The 20597-nt window shown below is 58.5% G+C and overlaps 1 protein-coding gene across 2 annotated transcripts; it reads left to right on the top strand.

Annotated features, from left to right (window-relative positions):
• Nucleotides 1-1417: 1417 nt before the first annotated feature.
• NRBP2 (nuclear receptor binding protein 2) lies at nucleotides 1418-19100 on the top strand. 2 transcript variants are annotated; one of them, XR_010723554.1, is made up of 17 exons: nucleotides 1418-1506; nucleotides 2302-2402; nucleotides 2513-2602; nucleotides 3702-3742; nucleotides 3833-3927; nucleotides 4678-4701; nucleotides 6248-6331; nucleotides 6718-6773; nucleotides 7125-7220; nucleotides 11047-11179; nucleotides 11823-11925; nucleotides 12012-12062; nucleotides 13435-13570; nucleotides 14317-14407; nucleotides 15236-15299; nucleotides 15720-15775; nucleotides 16481-16513. XR_010723554.1 is itself a non-coding variant. In XM_066201493.1 (17 exons), exons 3-17 carry the CDS (start codon nucleotides 2591-2593, stop codon nucleotides 16547-16549), a joined length of 1074 nt encoding a protein of 357 aa, XP_066057590.1. In that variant the 5' UTR covers nucleotides 1418-1506; nucleotides 2302-2402; nucleotides 2513-2590; the 3' UTR covers nucleotides 16550-19100. The 2 variants fall into 2 exon arrangements, 1 of the variants encoding a protein (XP_066057590.1); XM_066201493.1 differs by having other exon boundaries at nucleotides 14354-14407; nucleotides 16481-19100.
• The last annotated feature ends 1497 nt before the right edge of the window (nucleotides 19101-20597 follow it).

Genomic DNA, 20597 nt, shown 5'->3' with positions numbered 1-20597 from the left:
CTGTGTGAATATTCCGCTTTACAGTGACCAACCGGGGAGACACAAAACCTACAGACTTTGCACGCAGCCTGTGAGAAGTGCTGTATTACCAGAGCTAACGATGCTAAATTAACTGCTGCATTGCCCTATCGCTCTGTATTCTGAACTCTAAAGGCTACTTTTCCTTATCTCCCTTCCCCTGATACCCTGGGGGGCTGCTGCCCCAGCCCCTTTGTCTGTTATCGCCCGACCCATCACCAGTGAATCACTTTCTTCCTGCCTGCCGTGCCTACATCTCAGGGCTGGTTTTCATTTCTATTTCACTCGCAGGTTTTGTATTTTCAGTATTCCTTGCCAGGCAATGGTATTTGGGGGCTTTCCCTGTCTCAGCTTTCCCAACACGCACCGGTGAAGGGTCAGCTCAGGAGCTGCTCCCGGGGGTTTGCTCCGCGCTCCAGTTCCCGGCCGGAGCCTCTCCCGCCGCCGCTCCAGGGACCCTCACTCCGAAAAACCTTTATTTGTGGGGCGGGGCCGCGTTGCCGTGGCGGGGAGTGTTGTGAGAGCGTGGAGACTCTTCCTGGGCAGGAATCGGGCTTCAGGCTTTTAAAAATTGATTTATTTTATTTATTTTATTTTATTTATTTTATTAATTTCATTATTTTCATTTCTTTTAAATTTTAGTTCTTTTTTTTAAAATTTTAGTTGTTTATTTATTTATTTTTCCGTTTTATTACTTTTTATTTTTATGTGTGTAATTCTTATTTATTTTTTTATTTGTTTATTTATTTATGCATTTGTTTTATTTATTGAATTAATTAATTCCTAAAATTTTATTTATTTATTTATTTATTTTTGTTTTATGTATTTCTTTTTATGAGTTTATTTTATTTATTTATCTATTTATTTAATCTCTAAAAATTTATTTATTTATTTATTATTCATTTAATTTCTAGAATTATATTTATTTATTATATATATTTTATTTACTTTATTATTTTATTTTTTTATTTTACTTTATTTAATTAATTAATTTTTAATTTAATTTATTTTATTGCAGTGTATTGTATTGTATTTTATTTATTTCTTTTTTTTGATTTATCTGTCTGTGCCTTCGCTCCGGGAAGTGTCGGCGTCCATCACTCTGCCAGCACTCGCTGCCCTGCCGGTGACACGGGGGGGGCGTTGTGCAGCAAATTCCCGAATTCCCCTCGCAGAGCGGTGGGTTCGTGTGGGCAGACCCTCCGGGAGTTCCCAGAGAGGGCTGGGGTGGGTCTGGGCACAAACCGCTCAGACCCACCTGCCTGCCGGGCTGTTCCCGCGCCAAAGAGAAAAGAAAACGGATTTTATTTCTTTTCTTTCTTTGTTTGGTGTGGAGCCGCCCCTCAATCCTTTCCCTGTGCCCAGGTGAACCAGGGGAACATGCCCGGCATCCAGAGCACCTTCCTGGCCATGGACACCGAGGAGGGCGTGGAGGTGGTGTGGAACGAGCTGCTCTTCACCGACAAAAAGGCCTTCAAAGCCCACGAGGTGAGACCCTGAGAGCCCCCCACCCTCCTGGGTGGGCACAGCCTGGCTGGGTGGGCTCCTGAGACCCTCCTCACCTCCCTGGGTGGGCAGGGTGGGCTCCTGAGACCCTCCTCACCTCCCTGGGTGGGCAGGGTGGGCTCCTGAGACCCTCCTCACCTCCCTGGGTGGGCAGGGTGGGCTCCTGAGACCCTCCTCACCTCCCTGGGTGGGCAGGGTGGGCTCCTGAGACCCTCCTCACCTCCCTGGGTGGGCAGGGTGGGCTCCTGAGACCCTCCTCACCTCCCTGGGTGGGCAGGGTGGGCTCCTGAGACCCTCCTCACCTTCCTGGGTGGGCGCAGCCTGGCTGGGTGGGCTCCTGAGACCCTCCTCACCTCCCTGGGTGGGTTCCTGAGACCCTCCTCACCTCCCTGGGTGGGCTCCTGAGAGCCCCCTCACCCTCCTGGGTGGGCAGGGTGGGCTCCTGAGACCATCCTGACCTTCCTGGGTGGGTTCCTGAGAGCCCACTCACCTCCCTGGGTGGGCTCCTGAGAGCCCCCTCACCCTCCTGGGTGGGCAGGATGAGTTCCTGTACCCCCTCCTCACCTTCCTGGGTGGGCGCAGCCTGGCTGGGTGGGCTCCTGAGACCCTCCTCACCTCCCTGGGTGGGCTCCTGAGAGCTCCCTCACTTTCCTGGGTGGGCACAGCCTGGCTGTGTGGGCTCTCAGGTGGGCACAGCCCGGCTGGGTGGTCTCCTGAACCCCCCCCCACCCTTCCTGGGACCTCACCTGTGCTCTGTGTGCCCCCCCTCCCCCCCAGGAGAAGATCAAGACCATGTTTGAGCAGCTGGTGCTGGTGATCACCCCAACATCGTGAAGCTCCACAAGTACTGGCTGGACGTGAAGGACTCCAAGGCGCGGGTAGGGGGCCCTGGGGGGACACGGGGGGACCCTCACCCCCCTCCTCGGCCCCCCCTGCCCCACGTGGGGCCGGGCTGGGGGTCAACTGACCCCCCCCTGTCCCCTGCCAGGTCATCTTCATCACGGAGTACGTGTCCTCGGGGAGCCTCAAGCAGTTCCTGAAGAAAACCAAGAAGAACCACAAGGCCATGAACGCCCGGGTGAGGCCCTGGGAGGGGGGCTGGGAGGAGACTGGGGAACCCCCCCGGGTGTCCTGGGGAGTCCTGGGCAGGACAGGGCGGCTGGCCCTGTCACTGGGAATGGTGATGTCCCTGTCACTGGGGGGTGTCCCTGTCACTGGGAGTGGTGGGAAGGACCCTGAGCTCTGGCTGTGGGTGCCCGTGTTGTGTCCTGGCTGACAGAGTTCTGTCCTTGTCCTTGTCCTGTCCTTGTCCCTGTCCTCATCCCATCCCTGTCCCTGTCCCTGTCCCTGTCCCTGTCCCTGTCCCTGTCCCCATCCCTGTCCCCATCCCTGTCCTGTCCCCATCTCTGTCCCCATCCCTGTCCCCATCCCTATCCCTGTCCCCATCCCTGTCCTGTCCCCATTCCTGTCCCCATCCCTGTCCCCATCCCTGTCCCCATCCCTGTCCCCATCCCTATCCCCGTCCCTGTCCCCATCCCTATCCCTGTCCCCATCCCTGTCCTGTCCCCATCCCTGTCCCCATCCCTGTCCCCGTCCCTGTCCTGTCCCCATCCCTGTCCCCATCCCTGTCCCCATCCCTGTCCCCATCCCTGTCCTGTCCCCATTCCTGTCCCCATCCCTGTCCCCATCCCTGTCCCCATCCCTGTCCCTGTCCCCATCCCTATCCCTGTCCCCATCCCTGTCCTGTCCCCATCCCTGTCCCCATCCCTATCCCTGTCCCCATCCCTGTCCTGTCCCCATCCCTGTCCTGTCCCCATCCCTGTCCCCATCCCTGTCCCCATCCCTATCCCCGTCCCTGTCCCCATCCCTGTCCCTGTCCCCATCCCTATCCCTGTCCCCATCCCTGTCCTGTCCCCATCCCTGTCCCCATCCCTGTCCCCATCCCTGTCCCCGTCCCTGTCCTGTCCCCATCCCTGTCCCCATCCCTGTCCCCATCCCTGTCCCCGTCCCTGTCCTGTCCCCATCCCTGTCCCCATCCCTGTCCCCATCCCTGTCCCCGTCCCTGTCCTGTCCCCATCCCTGTCCCCATCCCTGTCCCCATCCCTGTCCCCGTCCCTGTCCTGTCCCCATCCCTGTCCCCATCCCTGTCCCCATCCGTGTCCCTGTCCCTGCCCTAGGCCTGGAAGCGCTGGTGCACCCAAATCCTCTCGGCTCTCAGGTGAGGCTCCCCTGGCTCCCTGCCCGGCCCCGGGGGGGGTCTCGGGGGGTTTGGGCCGTGCTCGGGACACCCCTGTGCCCCCCCCCCCAGCTTCCTGCACTCCTGCGAGCCGCCCATCATCCACGGCAACCTGACCAGCGACACCATCTTCATCCAGCACAACGGCCTCATCAAGATCGGCTCCGGTGCGGCCCCACCCCGGGGGCCCGGGGGGGCTGGGGGGGTCAGAGGGGTTCGAGGGGGTCTGAGGGCTCCAAGGGGCTCTGAGGGGTCCAATGGGGTGAGAGGGGTCAGAGGTGTCTGAAGGGTCCAAAGGGGTCCAAAGGGGTTCTATGGAGTCAGAGGGGTCAGAGGGGTCCAATGGAGTCCAGAGGGGTCCAATGGGGTCAGAGGGGTCCAATGGGGTCAGAGGGGTCAGAGGGGTCCAATGGGGTCAGAGGGGTCCAAGGGGGTCCAATGGGATCAGAGGGATCCAAGGAGGTCCAATGGGGTCAGAGGGGTCCAATGGGGTCCAATGGGGTCAGAGGGGTCCAATGGGGTCGGAGGGGTTCAATGGGGTCCAATGGGGTCAGAGGAGTCCAATGGGGTCAGAGGGGTCAGAGGGGTCCAATGGGGTCCAATGGGGTCCAAGGGGGTCCAATGGGGTCAGAGGGGTCCAATGGGGTCCAATGGGGTCAGAGGGGTTCAATGGGGTCCAATGGGGTCAGAGGGGTCAGGGGGGTCCAATGGGGTCAGAGGGGCCAGAGGGGCCCATGGGGTCGGCAGATGAAGGGGCCCAAGGGGTTCATGTGGGGTGTGTGTGTGGGGGGTCCTATCCAGGACCCCCGGGAATTGTGGGCTCCCTTTCCGGGGCGCCAGCCATGGTGTTACCTGTTCTCCTCCCCTGTCCCCTCCTGCCCTCCCGACGCTCGGCTCCCTGCGGCGCTGCCCGGCAGTGTGGCACCGGGTGTTTGCCAACGGTGAGTGACCCCAGGGACACCCCCAGAGTCCCCTGCCCCGGAGACACCCCCAGGGACACCTCCCAGAGTCCCCTGCCCCGGAGACACCCCCAGGGACACCTCCCAGAGTCTCCTGCCCTGGGGACACCCCCAGGGACACCTCCCAGAGTCTCCTGCCCTGGGGACACCCCCAGGGACACCTCCCAGAGTCCCCTGCCCTGGGGACACCCCCCAGAGAGTCCCCTGCCCTGGGGACACCCTCAGGGACACCCCCAGAGTCCCCTGCCCTGGGGACACCCCCCAGAGAGTCCCCTGCCCTGGGGACACCCCCAGGGACACCCCCAGAGTCCCCTGCCCTGGGGACACCCCCCAGAGAGTCCCCTGCCCCGGGGACACCCCCAGGGACACCCCCCAGAGTCCCCTGCCCCGGGGACACCCCCTGGGGACACTCCCCAGAGTCCCCTGCCCTGGGGACACCCCCCAGAGGGGCACAGGGGACCATCGTGGGCTCTGTGGGGAGGGGGCACCTTCATCCCTCCGGGAATTGCTGCTCCTGGGTGGGAGCTGAGGGGTCCCCTGGGGTGGGCCGGGGGGTGGGCAGGGGAACACGGAGACCCGCCCTCGTCCCCTGAGACCCCCGGGGTGGGCACACACAGACCCCACGGGTGGGCACACACAGACCCCCGGGGTGGGCACACACAGACCCCACAGGTGGGCACACACAGACCCCCGGGGTGGGCACACACAGACCCCCGGGGTGGGCACACACAGACCCCACGGGTGGGCACACACAGACCCCTGGGGTGGGCACACACAGACCCCCGGGGTGGGCACACACAGACCCCACAGGTGGGCACACACAGACCCCTGGGGTGGGCACACACAGACCCCCGGGGTGGGCACTCACAGACCCCACGGGTGGGCACACACAGACCCCTGGGGTGGGCACACACAGACCCCCGGGGTGGGCACTCACAGACCCCACGGGTGGGCACACACAGACCCCCGGGGTGGGCACACACAGACCCCACAGGTGGGCACACACAGACCCCCGGGGTGGGCACACACAGACCCCTCCTCATCCCCTAAACCCCGCGGGTGGGCACTGACAGACCCCCCAGGTGGGCACAGACAGATCCCTGAGTGGGCACTCACAGACCCCTCGTCACCCCCTAAAATCCTCCAGGTGGGTGCACACAGGTGGACACACACACACTCCCCCAGGTGGGCACACATACAGGTGGGGACACACACACACAGGTGAGCACACACACACAGGTGAGCACACACAGGTGAGCACACACAGGTGAGCACACACAGGTGAGCACACACACACACAGGTGAGCACACACACACAGGTGAGCACACACAGGTGAGCACACACAGGTGAGCACACACACACACAGGTGAGCACACACAGGTGAGCACACACAGGTGAGCACACACGCACACAGGTGTGCACACACGTGGGCACACACAGGTGGGCACACACACACAGGTTGGCACACACACAGGTGAGCACACACAGGTGTGCCCACACCCCCCTCACCCCCGCCCCGCCCCCCAGCGCTCCCGGACGATCTCCGCAGCCCCATCAGGATCGAGCGGGAGGAGCTGCGGAACCTGCACTTCTTCCCCCCGGAATACGGCCGTGAGTAGGGCTGGGGCACGGGGGTGGGGGCACCTGGGGACAGGTGGGGACAGGTGGGGACAGGGGAACAACAGGTGAGGACAGGTGAGACAGGTGAGGGGAGGTGAGACAGGTGAGGGGAGGTGAGAACAGGTGAGGGCAGGTGAGAACAGGTAAGGGCAGGTGAGAGACAGGTGAGGACAGGTGAGAACAGGTGAGGACAGGTGAGAATAGGTGGGAACAGGTGAGAGCAGGTTAGAACAGGTGAGAACAGGGGTGGGTGTCCAGGGGCTGCCGTGAGGCGGGGTCTCCAGGTGAGGTGTCCAGGTGGGTCTCCAGGTGAGGGTCTCCAGGTGTGGTCTCAGGTGTGTCTCCAGGTGCTCTGACCTGACGTGTCCGTGTTGCAGAGCGGGCGGATGGGACGGCCGTGGACATCTTCTCCTTCGGGATGTGCGCGCTGGAGGTGAGGGGCGGGGACGGCCCCTGGGAATGCTGGGACACTGTCACCTGCTGGGAGGTGTCACCTGTCCGGGGGTGTCACCTGTCCCTGCCCTGTCCAGGGACGTCCCCTGTCTGGAAGTGTCCCCTGTTCGGTTGTGTCCCCTCCCCAGGGTGTCCCCTGTCCCTGTCCTCTCCGGGGGTGTCCCTTGTTGGGGGATGTCCCCTCTTTGGGTTGTCCCCTGTCCCTGCCCTGTCCGGGCTGTCCCCTATCCGGGCTGTCCCCTGTCCCTGCCCTGTCTGGGCTGTCCCCTCTCGGGGCTGTCCCCTCTCGGGGCTGTCCCCAGGCCCCCCCGGACCCCCGTGCTCCCCCCAGATGGCCGTGCTGGAGATCCAGACCAACGGGGACACGCGGGTGTCGGAGGAGGCGATCGCACGGGCCCGGCACTCCCTGGACGACCCCAACATGAGGGTGAGTGCGGCTGCAGGAGCCGACGGGGGTAAATCTTTGTCCTGCACCGTTCCCGGGGGGGGAATCCCACCCTGGGGGTGAATCCTTGTCCTGTTCCGTTCCCGGGCGGTGAATCCCACCCTGGGGGTGAATCCTTGTTCTGTTCCGTTCCCGGAGGGTGAATCCCACCCTGGGGGTGAATCCTTGTTCTGTTCCGTTCCTGGGGGGTGAATCCCACCCTGGGGGTGAATCCTTGTCCTGTTCCATTCCCGGGGGCTAAATCCCACCCTGGGGGTGAATCCTTGTCCTGTTCCATTCCCGGGGGCTAAATCCCACCCTGGGGGTGAATCCTTGTCCTGTTCCATTCCCGGGGGCTAAATCCCACCCTGGGGGTGAATCCTTGTCCTGTTCCATTCCCGGGGGGTGAATCCCACCCTGGGGGTGAATCCTTGTCCTGTTCCATTCCCGGGGGCTAAATCTCACCCTGGGGGTGAATCCTTGTCCTGTTCCATTCCCGGGGGCTAAATCCCACCCTGGGGGTGAATCCTTGTCCTGTTCCATTCCCGGGGGCTAAATCCCACCCTGGGGGTGAATCCTTGTCCTGTTCCATTCCCGGGGGCTAAATCCCACCCTGGGGGTGAATCCTTGTCCTGTTCCGTTCCCGGAGATCCCCTGATCTCATCCTGGGATATCATTCCGAGCCATAAATCCCTGTCCTGATCACTCCTGGGATGTAAATCCCACCCTGAATCCCTCCTGGGGTGTAATCCCCAGTCCTGATCACTGCTGGGGTGCAAATCCCATCCTGGGACATCCTTCCTGGGCATAAATCCCCATCCTGCATCCCTCCTGAGCATAAATCCCTGTGCAAGTCCCATCCTGCATCCTTCCTGGGCGTAAATCCCTGTCCTGATCGCTCCAGGGATGTAAATCCCACCCTGCATCCATCCTGGATGTAAATCCCATCCTGGGATATCCTTCCTGGGTGTAAATCCCTGTCCTGATCGCTCCTGGGATGTAAATCCCATCCTGGGATATCCTTCCTGGGTGTAAATCCCTATCCTGCATCCTTCCTGGGATGTAAATCCCACCCTCCATCCTTCCTGGGGGTAAATCCTTGTCCTGCACCATTCCTGGGGTGTAAATCCCATTCCACATCCTTCCTGGGCATAAATCCCACCCTGCATCAGTCCTGGGATATCATTCCTGGTCATAAATCCCTGTCCTGCATCACTCCTGGGCATAAATCCCTGTGCAAATCCCTCCTGGGAGGTAAACCCCATCCTGCATCCTTCCTGGGCATAAATCTCATCCTGCATCCCTCCTGGGCATTAATCCCTGTTCTGATCGCTCCTGGGATGTAAATTCCATCCTGGGATATCCTTCCTGGGTGTAAATCCCTGTCCTGATCCTTCCTGGGATGTAAATCCCATCCTGGGATATCCTTCCTGTGTGTGAATCCCTGTCCTGATCACTCCTGGGATGTAAATCCCATCCTGGGATATCCTTCCTGTGTGTTAATCCCTGTCCTGATCACTCCTGGGATGTAAATCCCATCCTGGGATATCCTTCCTGGGTGTAAATCCCTGTCCTGATCACTCCTGGGATGTAAATCCCATCCTGGGATATCCTTCCTGGGTGTGAATCCCTGTCCTGATCACTCCTGGGATGTAAATCCCATCCTGGGATATCCTTCCTGGGTGTGAATCCCTGTCCTGATCACTCCTGGGATGTAAATCCCATCCTGGGATATCCTTCCTGTGTGTAAATCCCTGTCCTGATCGCTCCTGGGACGTAAATCCCATCACAGTAGGTGCACATGGGGTCTGTTCCTGTCCCACGGGTGTCCCCGTTGTCCCTCACCCCTGGGGTGAGGTTTAGGGGATGGGATTTGGGATTTGGGCACAGCCAGGGAACAGCTGGATCCTCTGATCCCCCTCCATCCACCCGAACCACTCAACCCCCCCCTCCCTCTTCCCGTGGCCGTCTCCAGAACATCCCATAACGAGTCTGCGCATTCCCCAAATTCTCCTGTTGGATCGCAGAACAATCCCACAGTGAATCCTGCCCCCGAGACCCCGCGGTTCCCGCGCCCCAGGAGGAGCAGGGAATGGTTGGAGTCAGGCCCGGGGGTCCCTGGGGCGGGGGGCTCTGAGGGGTCCAGCCTGGAGGACCTTGGGATCGTTTTAGGATCTCTCCCAGACATCCTGGCCTGATCCCTGCCAGGAGCTGGAGGAGCAGCGGCGGATCTGGGGCTCCTCTGCTCTCGGAATCCCCCGGATCCTGCAGCTCATCCCGCCCTTTCCCCACTCCCACCGCCCCATTCCTGCTCCCGGCGCCCATCCTGCTCCTGCAGCCTCTGCTGGGCTCACAGCCGGCGTGGGGCCACTGGGGGACCCCCTCCCCATCCCTGCCCCACCCCGAATTCCGTCCTGGGGCTCCTGCTGCACGAAGGGCCCTTTGGATCCTTTTCCCGGGGAATTGTATCAAAAGCAGGGGGGGACCCCGGGCCGAGGGCAGTGGCCCCTGTGCTGGGACACCTCCGGTCCTGGGGCAGGTGTGCGGTGCCCAGGTGAGGACCCTTTAGGTGCTGGAGCGTGTCCAGGGAAGGAAACGCAGCTGGGGAAGGGGCTGGAGCCCCTGGAGGGGCTGAGGGAGCTGGGAAAGGGGCTCAGCCTGGAGAAAAGGAGCCTCAGGGGGAATTTCTGGCTCCGCACAACTCCCTGCCAGGAGGGGACAGCCCAGGGAACAGGGACAGGAGAGGGAACCACCTCAGGCTGGGCCAGCAGCAGGAATTCCTTCAAGGAAAGAGTCCTGAGGCCTTGGAAGTGCCCAGGGAGGTTTGGAGTCGCAATAGGAGACGACATAAACGATAGGACTCCTCCAGTCAGGAGGCAGCAGAAATCGGAAGGGTTTATTTACAATTCTTTCAGCCCTTTTATCACGCACTGGGCTGAGAGATCCCGTTAGTGCCCCAAGGGGCTGACTCCTCTCCCGCTGGCGAGTGACACAAACAGCAAACGGCGCCTGTTGTCGTGGGACAGGAACGTTGTCTAGGCGAGGCTGTTTTTGGGGAAAAGAGAAAAAAACTGGTGAAAAGTTTCCCTTGGGGAAGAGCTCAGCCGATTTCTCAGGCTCCGAAAACAGCGGGCCCACAGTTTGGAGCGCCCATCCCTGGAGGGGCTTGGACACTCGGGGCCGGGGCACAGGGTGGGCTGGGAGCAGTTGTATTAATGAATTATAATTCAGCAATACAACTGCATATAATCATTATATCAATATTATTGATATAACAGTATCAGTTTTATTGTTGAAGAGACCTCTGGGAATCGGGATGCAGACCCAAATCCGGCTCCGACACGGGTTCGAAATGGACCTGTCTTTATACTCTTTCATCATTTGCCTACATATATAGTTAATTATGAAACACATATTTATATGTGAATTATTCAACTCACACTGTTCTGTTGTATCCACTGATCTTAGCGAGGCGTGGATTTTGTAAATACCGATCCTCACGATCCTTGTTTAAGATAATAATCGCATTCAATTCCCAATCAATCAATCATGACAATTAGCAATCGGGCCGTTCATCACGAGGCGAATTACAATTAACAATCGTATGATGACTACACAGGTGCATCTCCACATGATCTCAGCAAAGAAAACCCAGCTTTGTTTAGTGATAACTCAGAATCACACTCATGTGATTTATTACCCCCTTCCCCTGATTCATTACCCAGGCAAAGTCACACTTGATCTGGTCAAGACAACAACAGGAAAACGGCAACATTCCATTCCTCGCTGCCCAGAAATCATTTTAACCCTCTGATCCCTCTGGTCCCAGGAGTTCATCCTGTCCTGCCTCACCCTGAACCCCGACAAGCGCCCCACGGCCAACAGCCTCCTGTTCCACCGTGTGCTCTTCGAGGTGCACTCCCTGAAGCTGCTGGCGGCCCATTGCTTCATCAACCACCAGTGTGAGTGCCCCGGGACCCCCCCGAGCCCCCCAGATCATCCCCCCAGGCTGGGGGAGCTGGGAATGCCCAGCCTGGAGCAGGGAAAGGAACAAGGAGACCTTAGAGAGGGATTTTGGATAAGGGATGGAGTGACAAGGCAAGGGGGAAGGGTTTCCCATTGCTTCATCAACCACCAGTGTGAGTGCCCCGGGACCCCCCTGAGCCCCCAGATCATCCCCCCAAGCTGGGGGAGCTGGGAATGCTCAGCCTGGAGCAGGGAAAGGTCCAGAGAGACCTTAGAGCCCCCTTGGAGGGCCTGGAGGGGCTCCAGGAGAGCTGGAGAGGGATTTTGGATAAGGGATGGAGTGACAAGGCAAGGGGGAAGGGTTTCCCACTGCCAGAGGACAGGGTTAGAGGGGATTTTGGGGAGGAATTCCTGGCGGTGGGCAGGGGGGGTGAGGCCCTGGCACAGCTGTGGCTGCCCCTGGATCCCTGGAAGTGTTCCAGGCCAGGATGGACGGCGCTTGGAGCAGCCTGGGATGGGGGAAGGCATCCCTGCCCAGGGCAGGAGATGGGACTGGGTGGGATTTACAAAACACATCCCGGGATTCCATCTGCGGAGCCTGGGGAGGGAGCTCCACACCGTCCCCGTGCTCTGCCCCAGACCTGATGCCAGAGAACGTGGTGGAGGAGAAGATCAAGGAGCTGGACCTGAACATGGTGATGGCCGAGATCCGCAGGGAGGGCCGGCCCGGGGCGCAGTGGAGGTGAGGACGGGGACATCCCGCACCCACCAGCCAGCCCGGAGATCCCGGGGAGCTGCCCTGACCCCCCTGCCCTGTTCCCTGCACAGGTACTCCGAGGTTTCCTTCCTGGAGCTCGACAAGTTCTTGGAGGACGTCAGGTGGGTTGTGTGAAGAAACGAGTTCCGCTCTTTTTTTTTTTCTTAAAGAAATTTATGGGTTTAATAAAAATTTTTTTTTAAAATAGACGAATTAGGAGACAGAATGAGCGAAGCTTCTCGGCCTCGGGGGCCTGGCACAAGGTCTGCCTGGAGCCCCCCTCACCCTTCTAGGAATTCTCTGTTGAATATTCAACAGATGTTAATCAATTTTTATTTTTTTTAATCTGTTTGAAGTATCCCCGATCACTTTATCAATAGATTTAATTTGTGGGTGGCTCCACTCAGTCTGGTACCGTGGGTATAAATTTTCTCCTGAGGTTTTTCTGGTTCTTTTCATTTGGATAAGAAAACCAGAGAAGTTAACAGGCTGGTTTTTTTTTAATGAAGGGTCACAAGGTGACAACCCCCCCTCCCAAAACTTCTGGCTTGGTGGTTTAGACGTTAAAAAGAAGAGATTTTAAAAAAAACCCTCAGTCTTAACCCTCTGGTATAATCAGAAAATACCCATTCATTACCCTTCCAAACTCTTATTAACAAAACATAACCCAGTACAATTATATAGATAGAGTGGTCGTGTCAATATTTGCGAAAAGCCAACTGTACAATATATATTTATAGCATGTATTTATATCTTTTTATGTATATTTATGTATATTTATATTTATATTTATATTTTCTATAGTTTAATATTTTTATTTTTATATTTCTATTAATATTTATATATTTATATATAAATATATATTTATATATTCATATATTTATATTTATATTTATATTTATATTTATATTTATATTTATATTTATATTTATATTTATATTTATATTTATATTTATATTTATATTTATATTTATATTTATATTTATATTTATTTATAACAGTTGGAGCTCCCAGCTCCGCCTCGGCATAGTAATCATGTTAATATTTGTGAAAAGCCAACTGTATAATATGTATTTATAACATATTTATATATGTGTTATATATATTTATAAATATATATTTTCATATATAATATATATTTATATAATATATATAAATATATATAAAATAAATATATATTTTCATATATAATATATATTTATATAATATATATAAATATATATAAATTTATATAACATATAAAAATACATGTTATATATATATATATATTTATGTATTTGTTACATCTATATATTTATAACAGTTGGAACTCCCAGCTCAGCCTTGGCTCCCTGGGATTTTGGGGCCAGGACGGGCTCAGGGAGTGTCCCCGTGGTGTCCCCACGGTGTCCCCACGGTGTCCCCAGCTGTCCCCAGGCTCGGGGAGCTGCCCAGCCCTGCCCCATCCAGAGGGGATGGAATCACCTCCTTGTCCCCCCTCCATGCGTCCCACAGGAACGGGATTTACCCTCTGATGAACTTCGCCGTGTCCAGACCCCACGCGCTCCCCCGGGCCCTGTCCCAGCCCCAGGAGGATCCCCAGAAAACCAAAACGCCCACGCCGGAGCCCTTCGACGTGGAGACCAGGAAGGTGAGGCCGGAGCCAGGTGGGGACACCTGTCCTGGTGGGCCACGGTGGGGCTGGGGAATGGGAAAGGGGAAATGGGAAAGGGGGCTGGGAAATGGGAAATGGGGCTGGGAAATGGGGCTGGGAAATGGGAAAGGGGAAATGGGAAAGGGGGCTGGGAAATGGGAAATGGGGCTGGGAAATGGGATTAGGAAATGGGATTGGGAAATGGGGCTGGGAAATGGGGCTGGGAAATGGGGCTGGGAAATGGGATTGGGAAATGGGATTGGGGAATGGGATTGGGAAATGGGATTGGGAAATGGGATTGGGAAATGGGGCTGGGAAATGGGGCTGGGAAATGGGGCTGGGAAATGGGAAATGGGGCCAGGAAATGGGACTGGGAAATGGGAAATGGGGCTGGGAAATGGGGCTGGGAAATGGGATTAGGAAATGGGGCTGGGAAATGGGGCCGGGAAATGGGGCTGGGAAATGGGAAATGGGACCAGGGAAATGGGGCTAGGAAATGGGATTGGGAAATGGGGCTGGGGAGTGGGGCTGGGAAATGGAAAAGGGGGCCAGGAAATGGGGCTGGGAAAGGGGACCTGGGAAATGGGGCTGGGAAAGGGGACCTGGGGCTGGGAAATGAGATTGGGAAATGGGGCTGGGAAATGGGAAAGGGGGCCGGGAAATGGGACCAGGGAAATGGGGCTGGGAAATAGGGTGAGGAATTCCAGGGTTTCAGCAGAAATCCCAAAGGAATTCCCGCTCAGGAAGGGGCCAGGCTGATCCCGGGCTGGGCTTTCCCAGGTGGTGCAGATGCAGTGCAACATGGAGCTGAACGAGGACAAGAGCCAGTGGCACGTGAGTCCCGGGATCCTGCTGGGAATGGGGCTGGGAAATGGGATTGGGAATGGGAAATCAGACCAGGAAATCTGACAGGAAAATGGGAAAGGGAAATCTGCCTGGTGCTGGGGAGTCTGACTGGGAAAGGCCTCGGCCAGTCTCCGTGGTTCCCAGAGAACTCGCTTCTGTCCTGTACAGTGAAAGAATTCCCAAAGAATTCCCCTGGCCTGTGGGACACAGGCCGGGAGTGTCTGGATGTCTCTGCCCCTAGTGTTTCCAGGCGCCTCTGGACTCCATTTTTTTCTAGCCCAGTCCCAGCAGTGCCCAGAGCTCCCACAGTGCCCAGAATTCCCAGTTCCCCTAGTCCCTGCAGAGCCCAGAATTCCCAGTTCCCCCAGTTCCCCCAGTCCCTGCAGTGCCCAGAATTCCCACTTCCCCCAGTCCCTGCAGAGCCCAGAATTCCCAGTTCCCCCAGTTCCCCCAGTCCCTGCAGTGCCCAGAATTCCCACTTCCCCCAGTCCCTGCAGAGCCCAGAATTCCCAGTTCCCCCAGTTCCCCCAGTCCCTGCAGTGCCCAGAATTCCCACTTCCCCCAGTCCCTGCAGAGCCCAGAATTCCCAGTTCCCCCAGTTCCCCCAGTCCCAGCAGAGCCCAGAATTCCTAGTTCCCCCAGTCCCTGCAGAGCCCAGAATTCCCAGTTCTCCCAGTTCCCCCAGTCCCTGCAGAGCCCAGAATTCCCAGTTCCCCCAGTCCCTGCAGAGCCCAGAATTCCCAGTTCCCCCAGTTCCCCCAGTTCCCCAGGCCCTGCGGAGGCGCTGGGGTGAGCAGACTCTCTCTGTGCCCACAGCTCACGCTCCTGCTCATCCTGGAGGACAAACTGCACCGGCAGCTCAGCTATGACCTGCTGCCCAGTACGTTCCCGCCGGGAATGCCGGGGGGGTGTGGGGAATCCCGCAGGCCTGGGATTGGGCTCTGCCGGACACGGGATGTGCCAGCTGCCCTCCCTTTCCATTTTCCTTTCCTTTTCCTTTCCCCTTTCCTTTCTCCTTTCCCTTCTCCTTTCCTCTTTCCTATCCTTTCCTTTCCCCTTTCCTTTCTCCTCTCCCTCAGAAATCTGGGGATGGCACCTGGGAGCTGCTCCAGGGCCAAAATTCCCTCAGTAATCACGTCACTAGGGGCCCAAAAAAAGCCTTTCCAAGGGACTCCTTGTCCGGAGCTGTTCTTTGGGGGGGCTCAGGAACCTTGTGCCACCTCCCTGCCCCATTTTTCCAGCTCTCCCAGCTCCAGCAGCTGTGTCCATGCTGACGTTGTCGCTCTCCCTGTCTCTGCAGCTGATAACTCCAAGGATTTGGCCACGGAGCTGGTGCATTATGGATTCATCCACGAGGTGAGCCCCTGCTGTCCCCAAGGCTCCTCCAGCACCAGGCAGGGCCTGGATTTCTGTTCCCTCCAGATTTAAACAACTCCGAGTGGGAGAACCAGGGGAAGGAGGCTGATTCCTGACTTCAGGAATCACAGGAATCAGTATTTTAGAAAAGAGCTTCGGGATTGTTGAGTCCAGCCTGTCACCAAACGTGCCAGGTCCCCCCGATGACACCCCCCAAGTGCCACATCCACGTGTTTATTGAACACTTCCAGGGATGGGGACTCCACCACGGCCCGGGGCAGCTGGGACAGGGCTGGACAGCCCTTTCCAGGAGGGAATTTTCCACGATTTTCCTCCTGAACCTCCCCTGGCCCAGCCTGAGGCCGTTTCCTCTTGTCCTGTCCCTGTTCCCTGGGAGCAGGGCCCGACCCCCCGGCTGTCCCCTCCTGGCAGGGAGCTGTGCAGAGCCCCAAGGTCCCCCCTGAGGCTCCTCTGCTCCTTTTCTCCCCTTTCCCAGCTCCCTCAGCCCCTCCTGGGGCTCCTTTTTCCAGCTCCATTCCCTCTCCTGGACACGCTCCAGCCCCTCAATATCCTGAACCTGGGGACCCCCAAACCTGCTCCAGGACTGGGCCAGCCCAGGAAGGGTTTGGGATCGGGGCTGCGGGAGGCTGGAGGCGTCTGGGCCATCCCGGCAAAAGGGATTTTTATCCGTTGCCTGGATTTCAGGACGACTGTGAGAAGCTGGCCGCGTTCCTGGAGAGCGCCTTCCACAAGCATCGCTCCCAAGCCCTGTGAGCCCCTCCGGGGGGGATCAAGGTGCCGGACTGGAGGGTCCCAAAGGGCTCCAGACCCACCCGAAGTGCAGCAGGACCCGCCCGGCTCCCGGGGATTTGCCCAATCCGCGCTCTGACGGAGGCCTCGGCAAACACCGGGAATTCCGCCCCGGGATGTCGGGATTCGCCCTGCTCCCTGCTCCCAGGGGGAGGTGTGGGGGAGTGGGCAGCACCCCCCAGCAGCCCCTTCCCCCGTGGGGTTTGGGGGGCCGCTGCAGGAGCCTCCAGCCGGGTCCGTTTCCCTCTGGGAACCAGCGGCTTTTCTCGCTGCAGGTCCCCAAAGCTGGTTTTGGGTTTTTTTTTTGTTTCCCTCTTCGCCATCTGGAATGGTCCTTGCTGAGGGGAGGGGAGGAGCAGGCTTGGAAAGCCCCACGTTCCACTCTCCATCCCGAATTTCTCCAGGTTTAAGAATTCCGTGCTCAGAATCCTCACGGTGAGCTAGGGGCTGTGTGAGCTGGACACGGCGTGGCTCGGGGAGGAAATCCCAGAAATCCCGACCCACCCCCTGCACCCACACGTGTGGGCCAGCAGGAATCTCACTGATGCTCCACAGAGTCCTTGTCACTCCCCAGCCTTCCAAAATCTCTCTGAATCTCCAGGGGAAAAGCCTCTTCCTCCTCCCGTTGCTCCTGGAGGCTGGGATGTCAGTCCCCGGCCTGGAGATGGGAGAATTGTCACTGTCACCCCCCCAGTGCTGCCCTTTGCCAGGGACACTTCGCTGACATGGAGAAAAGTGCAAAAAAAAATGGAATTGTCTCTGTCCAAGAGCCGTGCAGGGCTGCTCCTGCTGAAAACTGCCTCTGGCATCCTGCTGCTGTGCCAGGGAAAACTGCCTTTGGCATCCTGCTCCGTGCTGTGCTGTTCCTGCTGCTCCAGGGAAAACTGCCTTTGGCATCCTGCTCCGTGCTGTGCTGTTCCTGCTGCTCCAGGGAAAACTGCCTTTGGCATCCTGCTCTGAGCTGTGCCAGGGAAAACTGCCTCTGGCATCCTGCACTGTGCTGTGCTGTTCCTGCTGCTCCTGCTGTGCCAGGGAAAACTGCCTCTGGCACCCTGCTGCTGTGCCATAGGAAACTGGCTCCGATTGCTCCGTGCTGTGCTGTTCCTGCTGCTCCAGGGAAATCTGCCTTTGGCATCCTGCTCCGTGCTGGTGCTGCTCCTGCTGTGCCGTAGGAAACTGGCTCTGAAATCCTGCTGTGAGCTGTGCTGTTCCTGCTGTGCCGTAGGAAACTGGCTCTGATATCCTGCTCTGTGCTGTGCTCCTGCTGCTCCTGCTGTGCCACAGGAAACTGCCTCTGACACCCGGCCCTGTGCTGTGCCAGGGAAATCTGCCTCTGGCACCCTGCTCCGTGCTGGTGCTGCTCCTGCTGCTCAGTCTGTGCTGAGGAAATCGAGCTCTGGCGCTGTCCTGGTGACGATCTGCACCAGGCTGCTGTTCCCTGTCCCCTGCTCTGTGCTGGCGCTGCTCCTGCTGTGCCAGGGAAATCTGCCTCTGGCACCCTGCCCTGTGCTGAACCAGTGATGTGTGCCAGGGTTTGTGCCTGCTGCTGCTGCTGCCGTGCCAGAGGGATCTGTGCTCTGTGCTGTGCTGCTGCTGCTCCCCCTGTGCTGGGAGAGCTCTGGCTCTGGCACTGACCTGGTGCTCTGCACCATGCCAGTGATCCGTGCCGGCATTCTGTGCTCCTGCTACGCCAGGGAAATCTGCCTCTGGCACCCTGCTCTGTGCTGTGCCAGGGAAATCCGCCTCTGGCACCCTGCTCTGTGCTGTGCCAGGGAAATCTGCCTCTGGCACCCTGCTCCGTGCTGTGCCAGGGAAATCTGCCTCTGGCACCCTGCTCCGTGCTGGTGCTGCTCCTGCTGCTCCGCCTGCGCTGGGGGAATCCAGTTCTGGTGCTGTCCTGGTGATCTCCACCAGGCTGGTGCTCCGTGCCCCTGCTCTGCGCCGGTGCTGCTCCTGCTGTGCCAGGGGGAATGTGCCTCTGGCACCCTGCTGGTGTTCTGTGCTGCTCCTGCTGTGCCACGGGAAACTGGCTGTGAAATCCTGCTCTGTGCTGGTGCTGCTCCTGCTGCTCCCGCTGTGCTGTGAGAGTGCAGCTTTGGCACCCTGCTCCGTGCCGTGCCAGGGAAATCTGCCTTTGGCATCTTGCTCTGTGCTGTGCCGGGGAAATCTGCCTCTGGCACCCTGCTCCGTGCCGGTGCTGCTCCTGCGGCTCCCCCCGAGCCCCGGGGAGCTGCCTCAGCCTCCTCTGCCCCCCACCAGAGTGCTGCTGTTCCCCTCCCTGCCGGAGCTCCCACCCGCCCTGCACTGCTCCTGCCTCGTGCCGCGGCTCCAGCTGCATCCCGCCGGGATTTTATCCACCCTCAGCCAGCCTGGGCTGCATTTCCAGCCTGGGCTGGGAATTCCTGGCTCGTCCAGGCTGCATTCCCGGCCCGGGCTGCACCCCCAGCTGTGCCAGCGTTCCAACCCGACGAATCAATAAAGCAGCCGGTCCCCGCCTGGAGGGCTCTGCACAGAACTGCTGCTCGGAATTCCTCACTCCGGGAAGACCAGGGAGGGATCCAGGGAATTCCTCGCTCCGGGGAAAGCAGGGAGGGATCCAGGGAATTCCTCGCTCCGGGGGAATCAGGGAGGGTTCCAGGGAATTCCTCGCTCCGGGGAAAGCAGGGAGGGAACCAGGAAATTCCTCGCTCCGGGGGAATCAGGGAGGGTTCCAGGGAATTCCTCGCTCCGGGGGAATCAGGGAGGGATCCAGGGAATTCTTCGCTCCGGGGAAAGCAGGGAGGGATCCAGGGAATTCCTCGCTCCGGGGGAATCAGGGAGGGTTCCAGGGAATTCCTCGCTCCGGGGAAAGCAGGGAGGGATCCAGGGAATTCCTCGCTCCGGGGAAAGCGGGGAGGGGAGGGATTCCCGAGACACCGCCCAGCTGCCCATTCCCTTGGGAACTGAGGGATTCCATCCCTGTCCAGACATCCCAGCCCATCCCAGCCCTTCCTCAACCACCCTTCCCATAAATCCATGGCAGCGGCTGCTCCGACCCTGCGATCCCCTCGGTGTGTTTCAGTGCCCCCAAACTCCCCCGAAATCCTTTCTAAACCTTGGGGGCTCTGTGAACTCCTTGGGTTTTGTGGTTTTTTTCCTCAGCCTATTCCACGGTGGGAACATCCTGCCCCGGGGGTGTGACAGAACCCCGGGATGGCCGGCTGGGAAGGGACCTTCAAACCTCCCACCGTCCCAGGCTGCTCCAAACCCCGTCCAGCCTGGCCTGGAAAACTTCCAGGGATCCAGGGGCGGCCACAGCTGCTCTGGGAATTCCAGCCCAGCCCCTCCCAAGGAAGGATTTATTCCCAAGATCCCATCCAGCTCCGCCCTGTGGCAGTGGGGAGCCTTTCCCTGTGTCCTGTCCCTCCATCCTCGGTCCCAAATCCCTCTCCAGGGAATTCTGGAATGGTTTGGGGTTGGGAGAGACCTTAAAAGTCACCCAGCGGGATGGGGACGGGGACAGCGGGATGGGGACAGCGGGATGGGGACAGGGACATTTCCCTGCAGCTCCCAGCGGACGCTCCCGCTCCGCCCTCCCGTGGCACATCCCGCACCTCCCGGTGCCCGCGGCGCTTCCCCGGCTCTTTCCCCCCGGGCTGTGAGCAAGGATCACCCGGTACCGGCCGGATTTAGCGGGTTTAGCCCGGTTTACCCGCGTTTACCCGGGTTTATCCCGGCATTTCAGCCGGTTTTATCCTGGGCCCGGCCAGTTACAGCCCTGCCCGCGGCACCGGCAGCTTTGGACCTCCCCGAGGCCGCGGGCACTGCCGGCCCAGCACTGACCCGAGGCGCTGAGGGCCAGAACAGCCGAGCTGGAGCCCCGGGCCCCCGGCCCGCCACGTCTCCCCTCTCCGGCCACGGCGGCGCCATCTTGCCCCCCGCTCCGGGTCACATGACCCATCTCCCGTCCCGTGCCGAGATCTCGCGAGACGTTTTCTGTTCTCGGCCGTTTCCCGCGCGCGCCGCGGAACTC

This window comes from Chamaea fasciata, unplaced genomic scaffold, assembly GCF_029207755.1.
Source record: "Chamaea fasciata isolate MVZ Bird 193981 ecotype frontalis unplaced genomic scaffold, bChaFas1.0.hap1 SCAF_1, whole genome shotgun sequence".
NCBI lineage: Eukaryota > Metazoa > Chordata > Aves > Passeriformes > Sylviidae > Chamaea > Chamaea fasciata.
Note: the sequence above shows the minus strand (reverse complement) of the source record. Positions and strands in the feature narration are given on the sequence as shown.